Below are 15,867 nucleotides of genomic sequence, written 5' to 3'. Positions count from 1 at the left end.
AAAATTGGTTTAACATTTGAAAATCAGTTAGTGTAGTGCACCATGTGTATCTGAGAGTTAGCAAGCTTATGTTTGCAGGGAACTAGCCCCATGTCTGTACATGTTAGATCCCAGTGTCAGCTACCTTCCCTTCGCAAACTTTCCTTATCATTTCACCTTCCTTTCGTTTATAGTGCCTAACCCAACCACCTTATAATCGAGGTCACGTTATAGTGCCACTAAGTAACCCTAGTTCTAGGACTAAAGTAATTCTGTTATTTACCATTTTGCCTGTTTGTGTGGTCTCTCGGATTGGCCTCCCTCTTCAAGTGGGTTCTGGATCACCCAGTCACATTCCACAGAAGCCGGACATTTCTGTGTGCTAGCCCCATATGTGTGTTCTTCTGTGTCTCCGTCTTCACAGCCAGCACACCCCGGCCTGCTGACGCATTAGCCCTTAGTCCCTCTCCTGTGTGTCCTAAAAGACACAGCACAGTCTACAGAAGGCACCCGAGGGAGGGAGACCAGCGGTTCTCAGCATGCGCTCCAGGCAGTACCGTGCTCTCCCCGAGCTCCTTCTCTCCCGCAAGGAACGGGAGTCGTTGGCTGGGTAGGCGAGGTCCCCCAGCGAGGGCCGTGTTGGTAGGAAAAAGCTCTACTCAGAATTGGCACACTTATTCAGGTGTTCCTTGGGGCTAAGGTCATGGTCTCTAGATATCGTACGTAACTATCAGCGCCTCCCAGGTTAAAGCCACCTGTTTGTTTCTCATTCAGTCTATTCTGTTCTCCATGCTGCCAAGAGCATCAACGTCTAAGGAGATTGACGCTGGACTTCTTTCCATTATCTCTTTCCCGGCCTTTGCAGTGGAAGATATGAACCTTGTGAATGTGACCAAAAATGAAATTATTTCCAAGCTCCAGGTAAGCGTTGATCAGGCTGGTGCCCCCCTACCCTGTGTTATGTGCCCCTTTCATGTGATCACATGGAGTCGCTCACCCGGGCCTCAGTTCTCCGTGAGGTCAGAGGCTTGGTTTATCTGAGTGGACTCAGAGCATCCAAAGCCGAGTCTACAGGTGAGAAAACAAAGGCTCAGAGCGTTCAAGTGTCTTGGTTCTTTTCCTGATAGCAGAGCTTGAGCTCAAGCGCCCAAGCCGGCGCCTTTGAACCCCGATTCGTATCCCTCCTGTACTTCTAAAGCAGAGCTGCTTAACCCGTGAGAGATCACAGACTTCTTTGAGAACGTCTTGAAAGCTATAAAGTCCCTGCCAGAAAAAAACGCACACGTCCCAGTATCCTCCAACTTCATGCACAATTTCTGAGGACTTGGCAATCCCCAAGTTACATTGAGGTTAAAAGAATCCCTGCCTTATCAAAAAGAATGAAATCTTGCCATTTGCAACTACGTGGATGGAACCAGAGGGTATTATGCTAGGCGAAATTAGAGACAAATATCATCTGACTCCACTCATATGAGGACTTTAAGAGACAAAACAGATGAACGTAAGGGAAGGGAAGCAAAACTAATATAAAAACAGGGAGGGGGGACAAAACATAAGAGATGTTTCTCCATAAATATGGAGAACAAACGGGGTTACTGGAGGGGGTGTGGGAGGGGGGATGGGCTAAACGGGTAAGGGGCATTAAGGAATCTACCCCTGAAATCATTGTGGCGCTATATGCTAACTAACTTGGATGTAAGTTAAAAAAAAATTAAAAAAAAAATCCCTGCCTTGAGGTGAAATGCACGAACTACAATACAGTACACCAAGCTGAGAATGTTATTAAATAGTCCAGGCAACTGGATTTATCAGTAAAATGATGAAAAATGTAAGTTTCCTTAAAAAACATTTACATTTCCTAAGCCAAAATCTTCATATTGATGATCCTGCTTAGATTCCATAGAAATGATTTTAGCCCTTGGATTCAAAGGGGTTAAAGGGTCCCCAGTCATACCCCCAAAGAAGCTGTCTCACGGTTTAGTGGAGTAAAAGCAAGCTGTTTGAGCTCGTCCAGGTAGGCAGGGAGTTAATGCAGGGAATGAAGTGTTTAAAGGGGAGCGGGTTCTGGGCTGGGCCTCCCCAGGACTCCCAGAACACCGCAGAGCTGGCCACACAGAGCGTGCTTGCCTCCGCAGCCAGCGCTAAAGCAGCCCCAACTGGGAGCGGGCACCCAGCACTGCCATCCAGGGATTAGGGAGGCACGTTAACAGCGCGGTGCCACCGCCCTTCTTTCTTAACACCCAGAAAGCCGAAGACGAATGAATAGAATATCGGAGCCTGCAGCAGGAAAACCAGCAGCAACAGCCCTGAGTCCTAGGAAGCCCCACCCACCCCACCCTACCCCTGCCCCTGCCCCCACCTCGCCGCCCTACTTCTTTGCATCCAGAGCCTAACTGTGAGGAGTCTGAAATGTCCTTTCTGCTATCCAGTCTTTCAAGTAGAAGTAGTCCAGTCCGAGTGTCTCCCTTAGTGGCTTTTGCAAGCAGTGAGGGTCCCTTTGCATCTTTGCGTGATACAGCCAATCAGACTGAAAGGCTGGTCACTCTGAACTCTCAGTAATTACTCTCCCAGCCCTGATACTCTGACGGAAAGTTTTGGCATTCCCTCGTTGGCACTAATCAAACCTGAATTTACTTTGCTTATTACTTAAAAATAACTTTTTGTGTTGAGAACAAAAAGCACTTGGTACACATTTCGTTCGTTACTAAAAGATTGATGGGAATGGGGGTGAAGGGCTGACGCGAATCAAAATAAAAAGGCAAAGAAATTCTTCTGTTTCATCGAATGCACTCTTTTTTCTTCTTAGGGGCGTTATGGATGCTGTCGCTTCCTTCGAGACGGTTATAAAACCCCAAGAGAGGTTGTACTTAAATATTGTTTCTTATAGTTCCTTAAGTGCTTCATATTTAAGTCACCACTGTGGTGTTCTCCTTTCCTTGATTATAAAATTACATGTTGGAAAATTGGAAAGGGAAGTCTTAATTTTGGAGACAGCGAGGCTGAAGTTAGGCAATAGAAGAATAAGATCATCAGGAGGACAGCAGGCTGGTGGTTTAAAAGCAGCCTGTAGACAAGGACAAAACAGTTCTGTGGCTCACATGATGTTTTAAAGAGCAACCGTGGCCTCCCTCTTGAGTTTTTTCTGCCATCGTGACTGATAGAGTGATTTCAGTAAAACAGATAGTCTGCCAAGCATCGTGATCGGCCAATTGCTATTTATTTGTTAGGGATATAGGAAGCTTAATATAAACTACTAAGGAGTCTTGTGTACATTTCTGATTTACTTTTCCGAAATTTTTCCACGGAAAACTGCCAAAAATAGCTTCTCCCCATTAAAGCAGACTCCTGATCGTTATCAGCCGCAAAGCTGGGTTGAATCAGAAAGCGAGGGAAACCCAGTGAGGTACGATGGTGTTATACGTGTGATCTGACATCACCTTTTAGACGGTCTCCTGTTTGATTCCAGGACCCAAACCGATTGCATTATGACCCTGCTGAACTCAAGCTCTTTGAAAACATTGAATGTGAATGGCCTGTGTTCTGGACATATTTCATAATAGATGGGGTCTTCAACGGTGACGCCGTTCAGGTGAGAAAGTGCTGGGTGTTGTGTTGATAATCGGCATTTTCGTCCCATGGGTGTGCCGATTAGTATGAGAACATAAGGTTATGCAAGAACTGAGGGCACTTTAAGTTACCTGTTGCCGCTTACCGAGCTCTCCCAAAACATAGTGAATTAAAGCCACAACTGCTTTGTTTATTTGCTCACGATTGCCCCGTTTGGGCAGGGCTCGGCAGGGACGGGTTGTCTCTGCTTCCCTTGGCGACAGCTGGTTCGCTGGGGCTGGAGGATGGCCTTCCAAGATGGCCTCACTCACCTGGCCTGCAGCTTGATGCTGGCTGTTGGCTGGGACCTTGGCTGGGCTTGTGGGCCCAGGCCTTGCTTCTCACAGAAGTGTAGTCTCTGAGCAGTTAGGCTGTTTCCATGGTGGTCCTCTTCCCCCAGAATGCAAGAGCAAAAGCTCCCACGCCTTCTTCAGGCTTAGGCCTGGAACTGGCCGGGTCACTGTTGTTGCATTCTCTTGTTTAAAGGGTCGTGCCACATTCAAGGGGAGGGGACTACACACAGGCATGAGTAACGGGAAGCGGGGCTCATCGGGGACCACCTTGGCCCACACACGTTTAGTTCTGTTGTCTTCTTCTCACCTGCCTAGGCTTCTGCTGCCTTCAGCTCTAGTCCAAGAGTACCCTCAGCTACCATGTAATGTAACAGCTTTCTAACTGGTGGCCCCGCCGCCAGCCTCACTCCCTGCTGGTTCTCTATACCGCTGCCAGGGGCATCTTATTAAAAAGCAAATTAGATCGTGTCGCTGCTTTGCTTAAGAGCTTCCAAAGGCTCCGGTTTGCCTTGGTATAAGGTCGTCACATGTTTTGTGGGGTCTCATAAGATCTGGCCCTTGTATTCAACACCGTAACCTGGTTTCTTACGGTTCACTTACTTTCTTGAGTTCTGGGATGCCCTGAAACCCTTTCCGTCTTTTGGACAGTCCGTGCTGGCTCCCCTCTTCTTAAATACCCAGGTCCTGGTTTTCTCCCCCAGCTGCCCCTCTCTCCTTCACTTGATTCATCGTAAATGTCTGTTTTTTCAGAAAGCCTTCCCTGATCCTAAAAGTTGGATTAAAAAAAAAAAAAGCCTTTTATATGTCCCACAGTACTTACCACACTATGGCACCTATAGCTGTATTTAATCTCCCACTTACCTGTCACAGCACCCTGGTGGAGGCGGTCTTTGACCACTTCACTAATCTAGTCCCTGTGCCTGGTGTGTATAGCAAGTGCCGAATAAAGATCTGTTAATGCGGCATCCATTGGTTCAAGACAGACTTCTTCGGCATTTGCTGCTGTGCATACTTTGGTACGCATTAGAACAGACCCATCCTCGTGAACCGCATGTGAATGACTGACAGACAGATGCTTCACCGCTGTCTTAACCTGTTCAGAGCACATGCACCGGCGTGGGATCAGAAATCAAAGATTTATTTTGGTTTTGAAAGCCGCCTCTGCTCAGAAATTCTGAGAGGGGTTTCAGAAGTGGGTGTAGGGGCCACGGGCAGGCCACCCCAAGATGGGCCGCTTTGGCATGAACATTATTTTGAGTTAAAAGTAATCAAAAAACCCAGTAGATTCCAGAAAAGCTCTTAAGCTCCCCCTCAACTGCCTGCCTATACCAGAAAGAGAGCTTCCGACACGATTCCTCTTTACCTCAGAAACTTAAGTGCAGAGCAGGGCAACCTTTGTTTTCCCAACATCTCCTCTCATCCTCCTGCAAATGGTCTTCCTTCCCTTTGTATCCTCGGACCCCTACCCCTCTCCTGAGCTCAGGATGTCAGATAAACCTCGTGTTGCCTCACTGTCTTCAGAATCTCCTGTGTGGATTCCCCATATGTATGTAACTAAATTTGATTTTCTCCTCTTAATCTGTCTCACGTCAGCTTGAGTCTCAGTCCAGCTAGAAGGACCTTGAAGGGCAGAGGGAATTCTTCCTTCCCAACATGGCAGTAAGCTTGAAATGTTAATGCTCCCCTGTCGTTGATACTTACTGTTATGCTTGGGGATTATCTCGGGTCTTATGTTTTCGGTCTTTTTATCCCAGAACTGAAAGGTCTCAAAAGAATTGATTTGGAATTTCAATTGTGATGAAGTTTGACAGTTATTACAAACAAAAGGTTGAGAAGACAAAAAAGAATGTGCTTTAGGACCTTATTTTCTAGGCCTCGTAGAATTTACTACTGTTAGCCCTATTCTGTCTCTTCCACTTGATGCCCAACGATCTTTAAAAAATGACACACCCCTGCTCAGACTTTGTTGTCCACAAACTTCAAAAGTAAAGAAAATGAGATCTGAAAGGCATTTGATTAGGTTTTCCAAAGATGAAATGTGTTAAATAGCTGGGTGGCTGGGTTAAGGATTGTTTTTCCCCTTTTGTCTATGTCCTTTTCATACATAGGTTTTTTATCGCTGCCTTTTTAATTTAATGGAAATGTTTACATCAACAGCTTTTGTTATATTGAGCAGTGCATCCTAAGAATCGGGTCCATGAATCATAGTACATACACTTCCTTTTCCTCACATCGGGTTCGATTTTGCAAGTATTTGTTGAGCAATAAATGTTTGAATGAGGGCTTTTTAAGTGGAAAACCGGTAGGTCGAAATAGGGATACCCTGCTTAAGATCTGGCCTCCACTCCAAGAAGTTTATACAGGCTAGCTGGTGAGACAAAATTTACATATGTGAGACGTTAAGGGTGAAATATTGAAGTCATGAGTTCAGACGATACAGAAAAGCCCGACGCGTTTAGCTCCTTCTGACCTTTGCTGTCGGCAAGAGTCCTAGTTCCTCCTGCCCTTCTGAAGTGGAAGGTATTCATGCATTTCTTGGCCCTGTGTCCTACTAGTAATCTGTTGCCAAGAGAGGTATTTTTGTATGCCGTACTCCTGTTACAGTGTTAGTGACCCCTCTTTCATGCTGGGGCATGGGGCCATTTTTCAGGTCCAAGAGTACCGAGAGGCCCTGGAGGGAATATTAATCAGAGGCAAGAACGGGATCCACCTGGTGCCAGAACTGTATGCCATCCCACCTAACAAGGTAACCGAGAGCTGCTTATCTAAAATGAAGTGAGTTCGTGCTTGGCTTTTGGTATTTTTCATCCCCCTTTCAGACCTAACACCTTTTCTCCAGAAGTGGTCTCTTCAGCACCAAGCTAGGTACGGGGCACAAAGGGGTTACAGTGCCAGCTCTGTCTCGACGAGGGTTACAGGCTACTGGGGGGTGAAGGAGCTGGTCTGGGGAATGGAGGCAGACATAGAGCGGCGTTGCAAAGGCCTAGTGCGTTAAGAGGACCTGCAGGCACTGGGGTGGAGAGGGGCCGAGAGACAGCGACACCTTCACAGGGAGGCAGGAGCTGGCCCAAGGGTGGGGGGAGGCCAGAGCCAAGCTGTCTTTTGATCCAGACACTTTGCCTTCTGTTCTTTGCATCAAGTATTTCTCATTCCAGATCTTTGCAATCTTTCTTAACGCTACTTACATTTCAAATAGCCTTAACGTACAATCTGATTGTGAAAGTAATCCTGTACACTGTAAAACATCCAGGATTCTGTAGAAAGGAGAAAATACTTCTCCGTCCTCTTACTACCCAAAGATAACCAAACTTGCTACCAACGATAACTCTGACATTTTGCAGAATCTCCTTCCACACTGTCGTGCTAGCAGCTCATTTTGGTTACTGACACGGTTAATTCTGTGTAGTTTACGAGTTTAAGGTTTTCTTAATGTTTACTACGGCAGCAAATTTTAACAATTTATTAATAACATCACTGATTAATCCACAGAGTATGACTCCCCCCGTGGTGTGACTTTCCCTTTTGGAGAAGGAGAAGTGTTTCCTATTTTCTTCGATTGCTGTGTTTTCTGCAGGAAAAAAGCGGTCACTAACATTAACCCCAACCAGCGTTGTAATGGCTAAAAACCCGAAGGCCAGGGGTACCTGGCTGGCTTAGTCGGTAGAACATGTGACTCTTGATCTTGGGGTTGTGAGTTCCAGCCCCATGATGGGGTAGAGTTGGCTTGAAAAAAAAAAAATAATGAATCCGAAGGTCAGCATGGAGTTTACATCAGAGAAAATTGCAGACTGACTTTTACAATGTATATGCAGCGCTGTCCATCTGAAAAAAGAACCGTAGCTTATTTTGATGAGTCAGAAGCTCCCAGTGGATCCAGCTTATTGAGTCCCTGGTGGAAAATTAGTGATCTAATAGTACAGTACTATTTTTCCTCAATAAATAGTGCCACCTTCTGGTAACCGTCTTGCATAGGCACACAGTTTGTGAGCTCCTGGGGATAACAAGACAGGAGGAACCTGACTTAGCATCCTGCGATGCATTGCCTTGGCTATAGGGCAGTGCTTTAGATCATCGTACCCATCATATAGACGAGCGCGAGCATGAGCTGCGAGACTTCTTGCTGCCCAGAGCGGTGCTCACAGAAGGCAGTCCAGGCTCCGTGTGCCTGCCTCTCTGCCTTCTGCCATCAGTGTGCTTGTGCGAGGGGCGCTGGCCTGGAGCCAGGCCTGGATTTCAGTTCCATTTCGGCTGCGTTTAGCCACGTGGCCCCCACGCAAAGGCCTTAGCTCCTCGGCCTCCCTGCCCCAGTGCTCGCACAGGACTGGCTTCGGGGATCGAATGAGTGGTGTTTTGTAAATCCTCAGCGCGCTTCCCGATGTACAGTGACGTGGGCCTCCTTATCCTCTGACATTCTGACTTTGGGTTTTTCTCTTTGCCAGGTAGATGAAGAGTATAAGAACCCCCACACGGTGGACAGAGTTCCTCTGGGGAAGCTGCCCCATCTGTGGGGTCAGTCCTTGTACATCCTCAGCTCGCTGTTGGCAGAGGTAGGGGACTTGGGGACCTCACAGACTGGAAGCCATCTGATTTGAGGTACAGGGGACCCTAGAAGAGCGTAGGAGCTCTGCCCCACGTGGCTGTGAATGACTTTGGCAACTCAGAGTTGTAAAGGCAGCTGGACTGGGTCGGCTCTGAGGCCTGCTGCCTGGGCTTGTGTGCCCATATTTACTAAATCAAGCCACTTCAGAGTTCGCTGCGTGCCAGGCACCAACCCCCCTCACATTCCTGGCCTGTGGCTGGAACCTGGTTGAGTCGATGGTCAGCAGGAGACTAGAAGCTTCCCAGTCAGGATCCGCACATGTGTGAAAGATACAGGTTTGGAGAAGTCGGCTTCCGGCTCCCCTGGCACAGTCCTGGGCACAGGAAATGGCGTGGCTGCACAGTCTGTCTATGTCAAGGGGCAGGGAGGGGCTCATTTTCCTGTGGTGCGTTTTGTGTCAGGTGTTCCCTCAGCCCCCAACACCCTTACTTAGAAGGTCTGCTGCCTCTGACTCCTTTCTTCTTGTTAAATGTTCTCTCGTCCCCAGGCTTAAGTTTTTAAAATGCAAATGCTTTTTTGTCTACTAAAAATGAATCCCCCTCCCCAACGGGGGTGATGGTGTAGATGGTGTGTGGGTGAGGTTATCAGATGGGTTCATCTGTCCTCGGGGGGCTCCTGCCCAGCTGACTACTCTGGGCCCCCGGGGAGGGGTGTGGAGGAAAGAGTCCCGGGGGAAGAGCTAGGAGCTCCAGCCTGTGAGGCTGGCCCATTCCTGTGTGTTCTGTCAGACTCTGGAAGTTGGGGGTGGGGAGCTTGAGTAGTGGCTCCAATACCACTGGGGTTCCTAGTGTGCAAAATATCAGAAGTAAAGATCTCACAGTAGCAGCGGCCCTTGGGAGCTGCCGGTGCTGAGGTGGGGCAGCTGTTTCATGGGTGTGACTGCCTCCTCCATTTCATGGTCAGACACATTTCATGTGTCTTGTCTGCCTCTTACTAGCTCTCTGGCCTCAGGAGCCTCGGTTTCCTCATCTGTAAAGTGAAGAGGTTGGGCTTGATCATTTTCTGCATTACTTTCCAGCTCTGATGTCTGTGTCAGTGAGATGGGGGAACAAACAGCTGTTTCTTCCTCTTCCGTGTAAAGGCCTTCATTTAGGCCCAGCACTGGGTCGGATTCTTCCTCAGAACTCCTAGAACACCTTGATCCCCTTGCTGAGGGCTCCAGTCCTTTGCAGAAGACGTGAGGAGATCCATATGCAAACAGCGCTCTTTGCAAGCAGGGATGGGAGCTTTGTGTTTCAGGATAGTCACCCCGGGGCCAAGTCCCCTCTCTGCCACTTACCTTAAGTGCTTTGTTACTTCGGTTTCCCCACTTATAAAATGATAATCGTAGTGCCTCCCTGTTGGGAGGCCTGAGTGTGGCCAGGCATGTGGAGGGGCTCAGCACGGGACCCGGCGAGGAGTAAGGACTCGGGAAGTTTAGTCACTATTGCTCTTTTCGCTCACACGAGACGCTGGCGTGTCTGACTAGCTTAGAGAGCTGGGTGCTGGAAACACAATACGTGTATCAGTGGCTATCCAAAAGGTGTACTGTGTTTCAGAGAAGATAAGCAATTGATTTAAACAACGTAAAGGAATAAAATACTGAATATTTTGAGCCCCAAAATATTTCATTCTCAAAGTTGGGTTTAAGGTGAAATTTAATTGTATTTTATAGTGTTAATTCTCCTCTTGTCCTAGGGATTCCTTGCCACTGGGGAAATTGATCCCTTAAATAGAAGATTTTCCACTTCCGTCAAACCTGATGTCGTAGTGCAAGGTTTGTGAGCGTGTTTACTGTTCATATCCAACCGTCTAAAACCAATGCTCTTTTTAATGCAAAAGATTCCCTAGTTTCCCATCCCACTTTGTAAAAAGTATGTATGTGTGCTCTAGCGTTTATCACTTACTTCCTGGACATACCTTCTATAACTCACTAGTTCCCAAAGGCAACAGTATTCTTCCAACCACAAAGTTACTTTCTACAAAGCCATTGTTTTCTTGAATCTAAATCTTGATCGCAGTTGGGGCACAAGTGATTCACCGCGCGTCATTTGTCATTACTGAAATTCTTTAAAAAGTAGAACATGACCCTGGTGAAAATTCAGAACCCGAGTGAAGGTTTACTCGTTGCTTCCTTTGAGGTGTGACTTCTCTGCAGAGCTGCAGGCCCATGTTTTTCCACCTGCCTCCCCTCCTGTCCAGCCAGCAACTCTTTCAGAGAGGAGGAAGGCCAGCCTGGGCCGCCGCAGTGCTGTCCCTGCCGAGCCATGTGATTTCACCACCCCGTGCCTCGGGGTCATCGTAACTGGTGCCCCCTCACAGGGTGGTCCCGAGATGCACCGCAGTTGTCACCAGGAAAACCCTCGGTGCGGGTCCTGGCTCACCGGTCCCCCTCCCTCCTGGGGAGGACTCGTGAGGAGCTTGCGGGCCTCTTACGTAGCCGAGCAACTTACGTGGCAGCTGATATCAACGCACGTGGTGTACAGGCCTTATTTCCTCTAAATTACACCCTACGTTTCTTAAGGACAAGGCCCGTACTGTTCTTGTAGCTTCTGTGTTGATTGGCACACGGTCAGTCAACAGGTTCAAAGCAATTATTGAACAAATGAGGGGGCAGCCCTCTCTGCGGCCATGGACTCATTTCCCCACCCCTGCCTGTGATGCGGCAAGAGGCCCTGCGTCGCTCCCGTGCTCCGGGACCTCAGACACACACCCAGCTGTCACAACATTGCGATCAGATAGAAATCGTGACGGTTGTGATTCTCATCCATGTCTTAACACGTGAGGCTCAGAGGTCAGCTCACGCAGGGACCCAGAGCTGACAGCTGGAGGCACCAACTCCACTCTCACGTCCAGGTGGACTGATTCACCTGACTCCACAGTCTGCGCTTGACCACGACACACGCTGCTACGCCAGCCCGTAAATCCACCGGGCTGCTTTTCCAGCTGCAGGCCGGGACCAGCTGATGGGTCTTCAGCAGCGACTTTTTTTTTTTTTTTTTTTTAATGTAAGAGAACAGAACAGAATAGCAAATATCAGAAGGTCTGGGCTGGAGGAAGCAGAAGTACAGTTTCAGAAACTTATCCAATATATTCAATACAATATATTCTCCATGTGAGGAGACAGAAGGCCCCAGTCTAATGCAGATTCTACGCTCTTGTTCACAGTCACCGTTCTGGCAGAAAACAACCACATTAAGGACTTGTTGAGGAAACATGGGGTAAACGTCCAGAGTATTGCTGACATTCATCCAATCCGAGTCCAGCCAGGCCGGATTCTTAGTCACATATATGCCAAGCTTGGTAGGTTTGGGGAAATAGCAGGGTGGTTTTGGTGAGGGGGCATCATGGTTTCGGGTGTGGGGGAGACCGATAGGTGTGAATTGTGAAGAATTGGGCAAGCCACCAAAGCGTGTGGCTCGACCTCTTCAAAGTGGAGAAGGGTGGCAGACCAGTACATTCTCACTCAATTCAGTAGATGTCACCAGAGCTTGGCTGTGCCCTTCGCCAGATCTGTTGTAAAATAGGGCACCACCTCTGAAAATTTGCAATTGGATCAGTCTTGTGTCTTAATAGGTTTCTGATTTTTATCTGTATCCTTAGAAAATGCTCATTCACCCATTAAAATGGGAGGGGGGTTCTCTTTATCTAAAATCTAACTTTGTTTAGTATTATGGCTCAATACTAAATAAATTAGAAATAAACATTTCATAAAGTTCCGTCAATAGTTTAACTCCATATAGGTGTTGAATCAGGTGCCGTTTGTATACATGCATGAGAAGAAGGTGGCAGGATTTGTTTATAATTCATCCTTGCCCCATTTTAAAGAAGGGTTGGATGGTATTAGAAACACCAAACCCCAAAGTGGGTTAGCATGAAAATAAGCCCAGTCTTAGCCAAAGTCGCTTGGATTAGATGTTGCCATATTGGTCCTAACTCTCATTTCTCTTTTATTTTTCAAATAGGACGGAATAAGAATATGAAATTGAGTGGGAGGCCATATCGGCACATTGGCGTCCTTGGAACATCTAAGCTATATGTGATTAGGAACCAGATCTTTACTTTTACACCCCAGGTGAGGAGAGCAGACCGGCAGCAAAGCAGCACTCATCCTTTGACTAGGTTCCCTTTTCTTCCTGGTGAGCTACTCAGAATGAGGCAGAAGGTGCATGCGTATGTTCAAATAGAAATTCATACTGTGACACCCAGTACCTAGTACGATTCTTTATTCCCAGTAGGTGCTCAGTGACTGAGGGTGCCGTCACTTTCGGTCATGAGTAGTAGTGACATTCACTCCACTTTCCAAATTCACTAGCGCCGTGTCACTTGACTTGCAGCCCTCGTGCCTGTGATTGCTGTAGTCCCTAACCCTTGTTTAGGTTGTCATCAGACCCTCTGTGCAACACACAGCCGGTCTGATTTTCAGGCCCCAACCCACCTGATGAGATCCTAAATATACTGATTATAGAGCCTTTTTCTCAGAGTCTTTGTTTACAAAGGAAGGTAGTCCGGCAGAACCCAAACCAAATGTTTTTCATCCATTTGCCCAGCTAGAAAAATCAGCTGTGGGCTCACTTTGTCACCGTGGGCACACCACCCCACCACCTGGTCACACTGTCATCCGTGGGGTCACGGGTCAGTAGCCCCAAGTTGTCCTTTTTCACCCTAGCCCATGTTGTTCACTTCAGTCTTGTGAGTTATTTCCCTTTGTAACAAATTTCAGACCAGAGCTGAGCGTGGACTGGTCCAGAGGCTAGAACAGTTTGATTTTCAGCGACACCAGGCCGTAGTGCCTTTAGTTCACATTTACCAGGCCCTCTATCGGGTAAACACAGTCTCCACATCTCACCGGCTCTCAGTGCCCTCACTTCCCTGACTTGGAAATCCTCTCCGAGCCCAGCAGCCTTAGAATGCGTAGGAATTAAGGAGTTATTGATTTCCTTTCAGAGACCGTGGTGTTGGGCTGCGTGCTTAAATCCTCATCCACGGAGCTATAAATGGATCTAGCCACGCACCTTTCCCTTCCAGGCTAATGTAGCTATGGCTCCCGGGCAGGCGACAGATCAATTTTTGTCTGATTGCAGGGAGAGCCCTGTGATGGGGGAGGATTACAGCCAGGATTGAGCTCCTTCTCTGGAAACAAAATGCAAGGATTAGTGCTGCCATGAATGACAGCTGAGGTTGTGTCGAGGGAATGAAGGACAGCTTTTTACTTGGCCTGATCTGACTTGCAGTTTACCGACCAGCATCATTTCTACCTGGCCCTGGACAATGAGATGATTGTGGAGATGCTGAGGATCGAACTGGCCTACCTGTGCACCTGCTGGCGGATGACGGGCAGACCCACGCTCACCTTCCCCATCACCCACACCATGCTCAGTAACTCCATGAACTTGATCTGATTCGTGTCCCCCCTGTTGGTTTGGGCCCTTTTCAAAATGTTTGAAATGAGTCCCACAGACAAAGCTAAGTACTGAAGGGGGTTCTCAGCAGTTTGCTTTCTGAGGTCAGGAATCTTCTATGCCATAAGTATTTTAATTAGATAGTGTTGATGAAAACATTTCAGCGCATGCCCGGAAAACCAGAAAGTATTCCCAGATTAAATAAACTAATTTGTTGTTTTTTTTTTTTTCCCCTTAGCAAATGATGGTTCAGACATTCATTCTGCAGTTCTTTCTACAATTAGAAAACTAGAGGATGGATATTTTGGAGGAGCCAGGTAATTTGTGATTTTTAAACTTATTTTTTATTTCTTTTTTTAGGTATCCGTGACCTTTCTTAAAAAGTCTCCTGCTGCCCTTCTCCGCTTTTCATATGAATCACTGAACATAGAAGCATGGAGTTTAGAGTAAAAAAGAAGTTGAAACTTACCCGTTCACCCACGTGAAACTGGGATCCTCGCTAAAGCTGCTTTTGAGGGTGTTTGTGATGCTTTTACCGGTGCCAGGTGGCTTGAGGCATAGGGAGGTGAAACGTCCGGTCTCTCGAAAGTGGCGTTCTCGGAACGCATGTATGGAATGCTGTGTCTGTCTCTAGTAAAGGGCCCGGAGGAAAACACCCAGTGCCTGGGATCTAACAGGTGCTCAGTGAATACTCCTTGAATTGACTTGAGTGTGTTATGACCTTAAGACTAATTCATAGAACTTTACAGATTCCCTGAGGGGCCCTCAGAGCAGAGCCCTTGAATGGGCCTGCCTAGACCATTGTCCTCTCATCCTCAGTGGAGTGATACCTATTCCAGTTGACGGGCCCACAGTACCACAGATGCTCCCAGGTAGGATGGTTAAGCACCTTGAGGGATAGAGGGGCCTCACCTCCTGGGAAAACCCGTTCCATTTTTGTACCCTCTTGTACAAGGCAGAAGTTTTCTCTATAGCTTCTATGCCCTAATCTCCAAATCCTTTGGAATATGCCAGAAGGGTTCCAGAAGAACCTCACTGTACAGCTAGCCCTGAGTGAGGTGTGACCCTTCCTGGGCTCTGGAGTCTTCTGTTGGTTCCCTGATAGAATGTCAGTCGCCAAGTGTTTGGGCCTTGAAGTCGGCCCTTCTCCCGTCTCCCCACACTTGGGACTCTGCTGCCACTGCAGTGGTTTTTAAAACTGTGGTAAAATGCACGTAACCTATAATTTACCATCTTAGCCATTTTAAAGTATATGGTTCAGTAACATTGTGTTCACATTGTCGTGCAACCAATCTCTAGGACTCTCTTCATCTTGCAAAACTCAAACTCTCTACCCGTTAAACACCACCTCCCCATTTCTCCCTGACACCCACCCTTCTATTTTGTGTCTCTAGATATCTCATCTAAGTGGACTCGTCCAGTGTGTTTTTCTGTAACTGGCATATTTCACTTAGCCTCACGCCCGTAGTTGAGTCCCTGTGTTTCGAAGTGCTGGGGTTCACACCTCTGCTCACAGAGCATGCTGCGGCTTTGCCGTATACTTGAATGTCCCCACTCCGATCTTCTCCTGGAGTGTCAGTGAGACCGTCCCCAGCATTTTGCAGCACGAGCGCCATAACTGCAGTAGGCATGCACTTTGGAACGTTCCGCCTCCGGTTTGGAGAAGTTACCGCCTGGTGCACGGCGTTATAGCCAAGAGAAAATACCATACGTTCCTAATTAACTTTTGCAAAATAAACTCTTCAATTGAAATCTAATCATTGTCAAAAAGGATACTGTCTCCAGTTAATTGCTCACTTGCGGTGCCTTCTTTGTTGCTTTGGATGCACTGTCTGACTTAGTCTTCACTTTGCGTCGTGGGCTGTATTCCTGTTTGACAGACCAGGACCTATAGGCTCAGAGGGCGAGGGGCTCGAGATGAATAGGTGCAGAATCTCTGTATGAACCCAGAAACCAGGCCTCAGCCTCCATGCTGAGCTGGATGAGGGCTCCCACGAATCTGGAGGGC

The 15,867-nt window shown here is 47.6% G+C and overlaps 1 protein-coding gene across 7 annotated transcripts in view; it reads left to right on the top strand.

Annotated features, from left to right (window-relative positions):
- PHKA2 (phosphorylase kinase regulatory subunit alpha 2) overlaps positions 1–15,867 on the top strand; it is a 70,966-nt gene that overhangs the window by 35,103 nt on the left and 19,996 nt on the right. For 6 of the 7 annotated variants that reach the window (XM_058713991.1, XM_058713989.1, XM_058713990.1 and 3 more), the window contains exons 9-18: positions 754–900; positions 2,786–2,839; positions 3,446–3,568; positions 6,529–6,624; positions 8,318–8,425; positions 10,156–10,234; positions 11,626–11,760; positions 12,423–12,532; positions 13,692–13,836; positions 14,098–14,176. In XM_058713991.1, coding sequence (XP_058569974.1) covers positions 754–900; positions 2,786–2,839; positions 3,446–3,568; positions 6,529–6,624; positions 8,318–8,425; positions 10,156–10,234; positions 11,626–11,760; positions 12,423–12,532; positions 13,692–13,836; positions 14,098–14,176 — 1,076 coding nt within the window. The remainder of the gene's footprint in view (positions 1–753; positions 901–2,785; positions 2,840–3,445; positions 3,569–6,528; positions 6,625–8,317; positions 8,426–10,155; positions 10,235–11,625; positions 11,761–12,422; positions 12,533–13,691; positions 13,837–14,097; positions 14,177–15,867) is intronic. The other variant, XM_058713992.1, reaches the window with a different exon arrangement.

Source organism: Neofelis nebulosa, chromosome X (assembly GCF_028018385.1).
Source record: "Neofelis nebulosa isolate mNeoNeb1 chromosome X, mNeoNeb1.pri, whole genome shotgun sequence".
Classification (NCBI taxonomy): Eukaryota; Metazoa; Chordata; class Mammalia; order Carnivora; family Felidae; genus Neofelis; species Neofelis nebulosa.
Note: the sequence above shows the minus strand (reverse complement) of the source record. Positions and strands in the feature narration are given on the sequence as shown.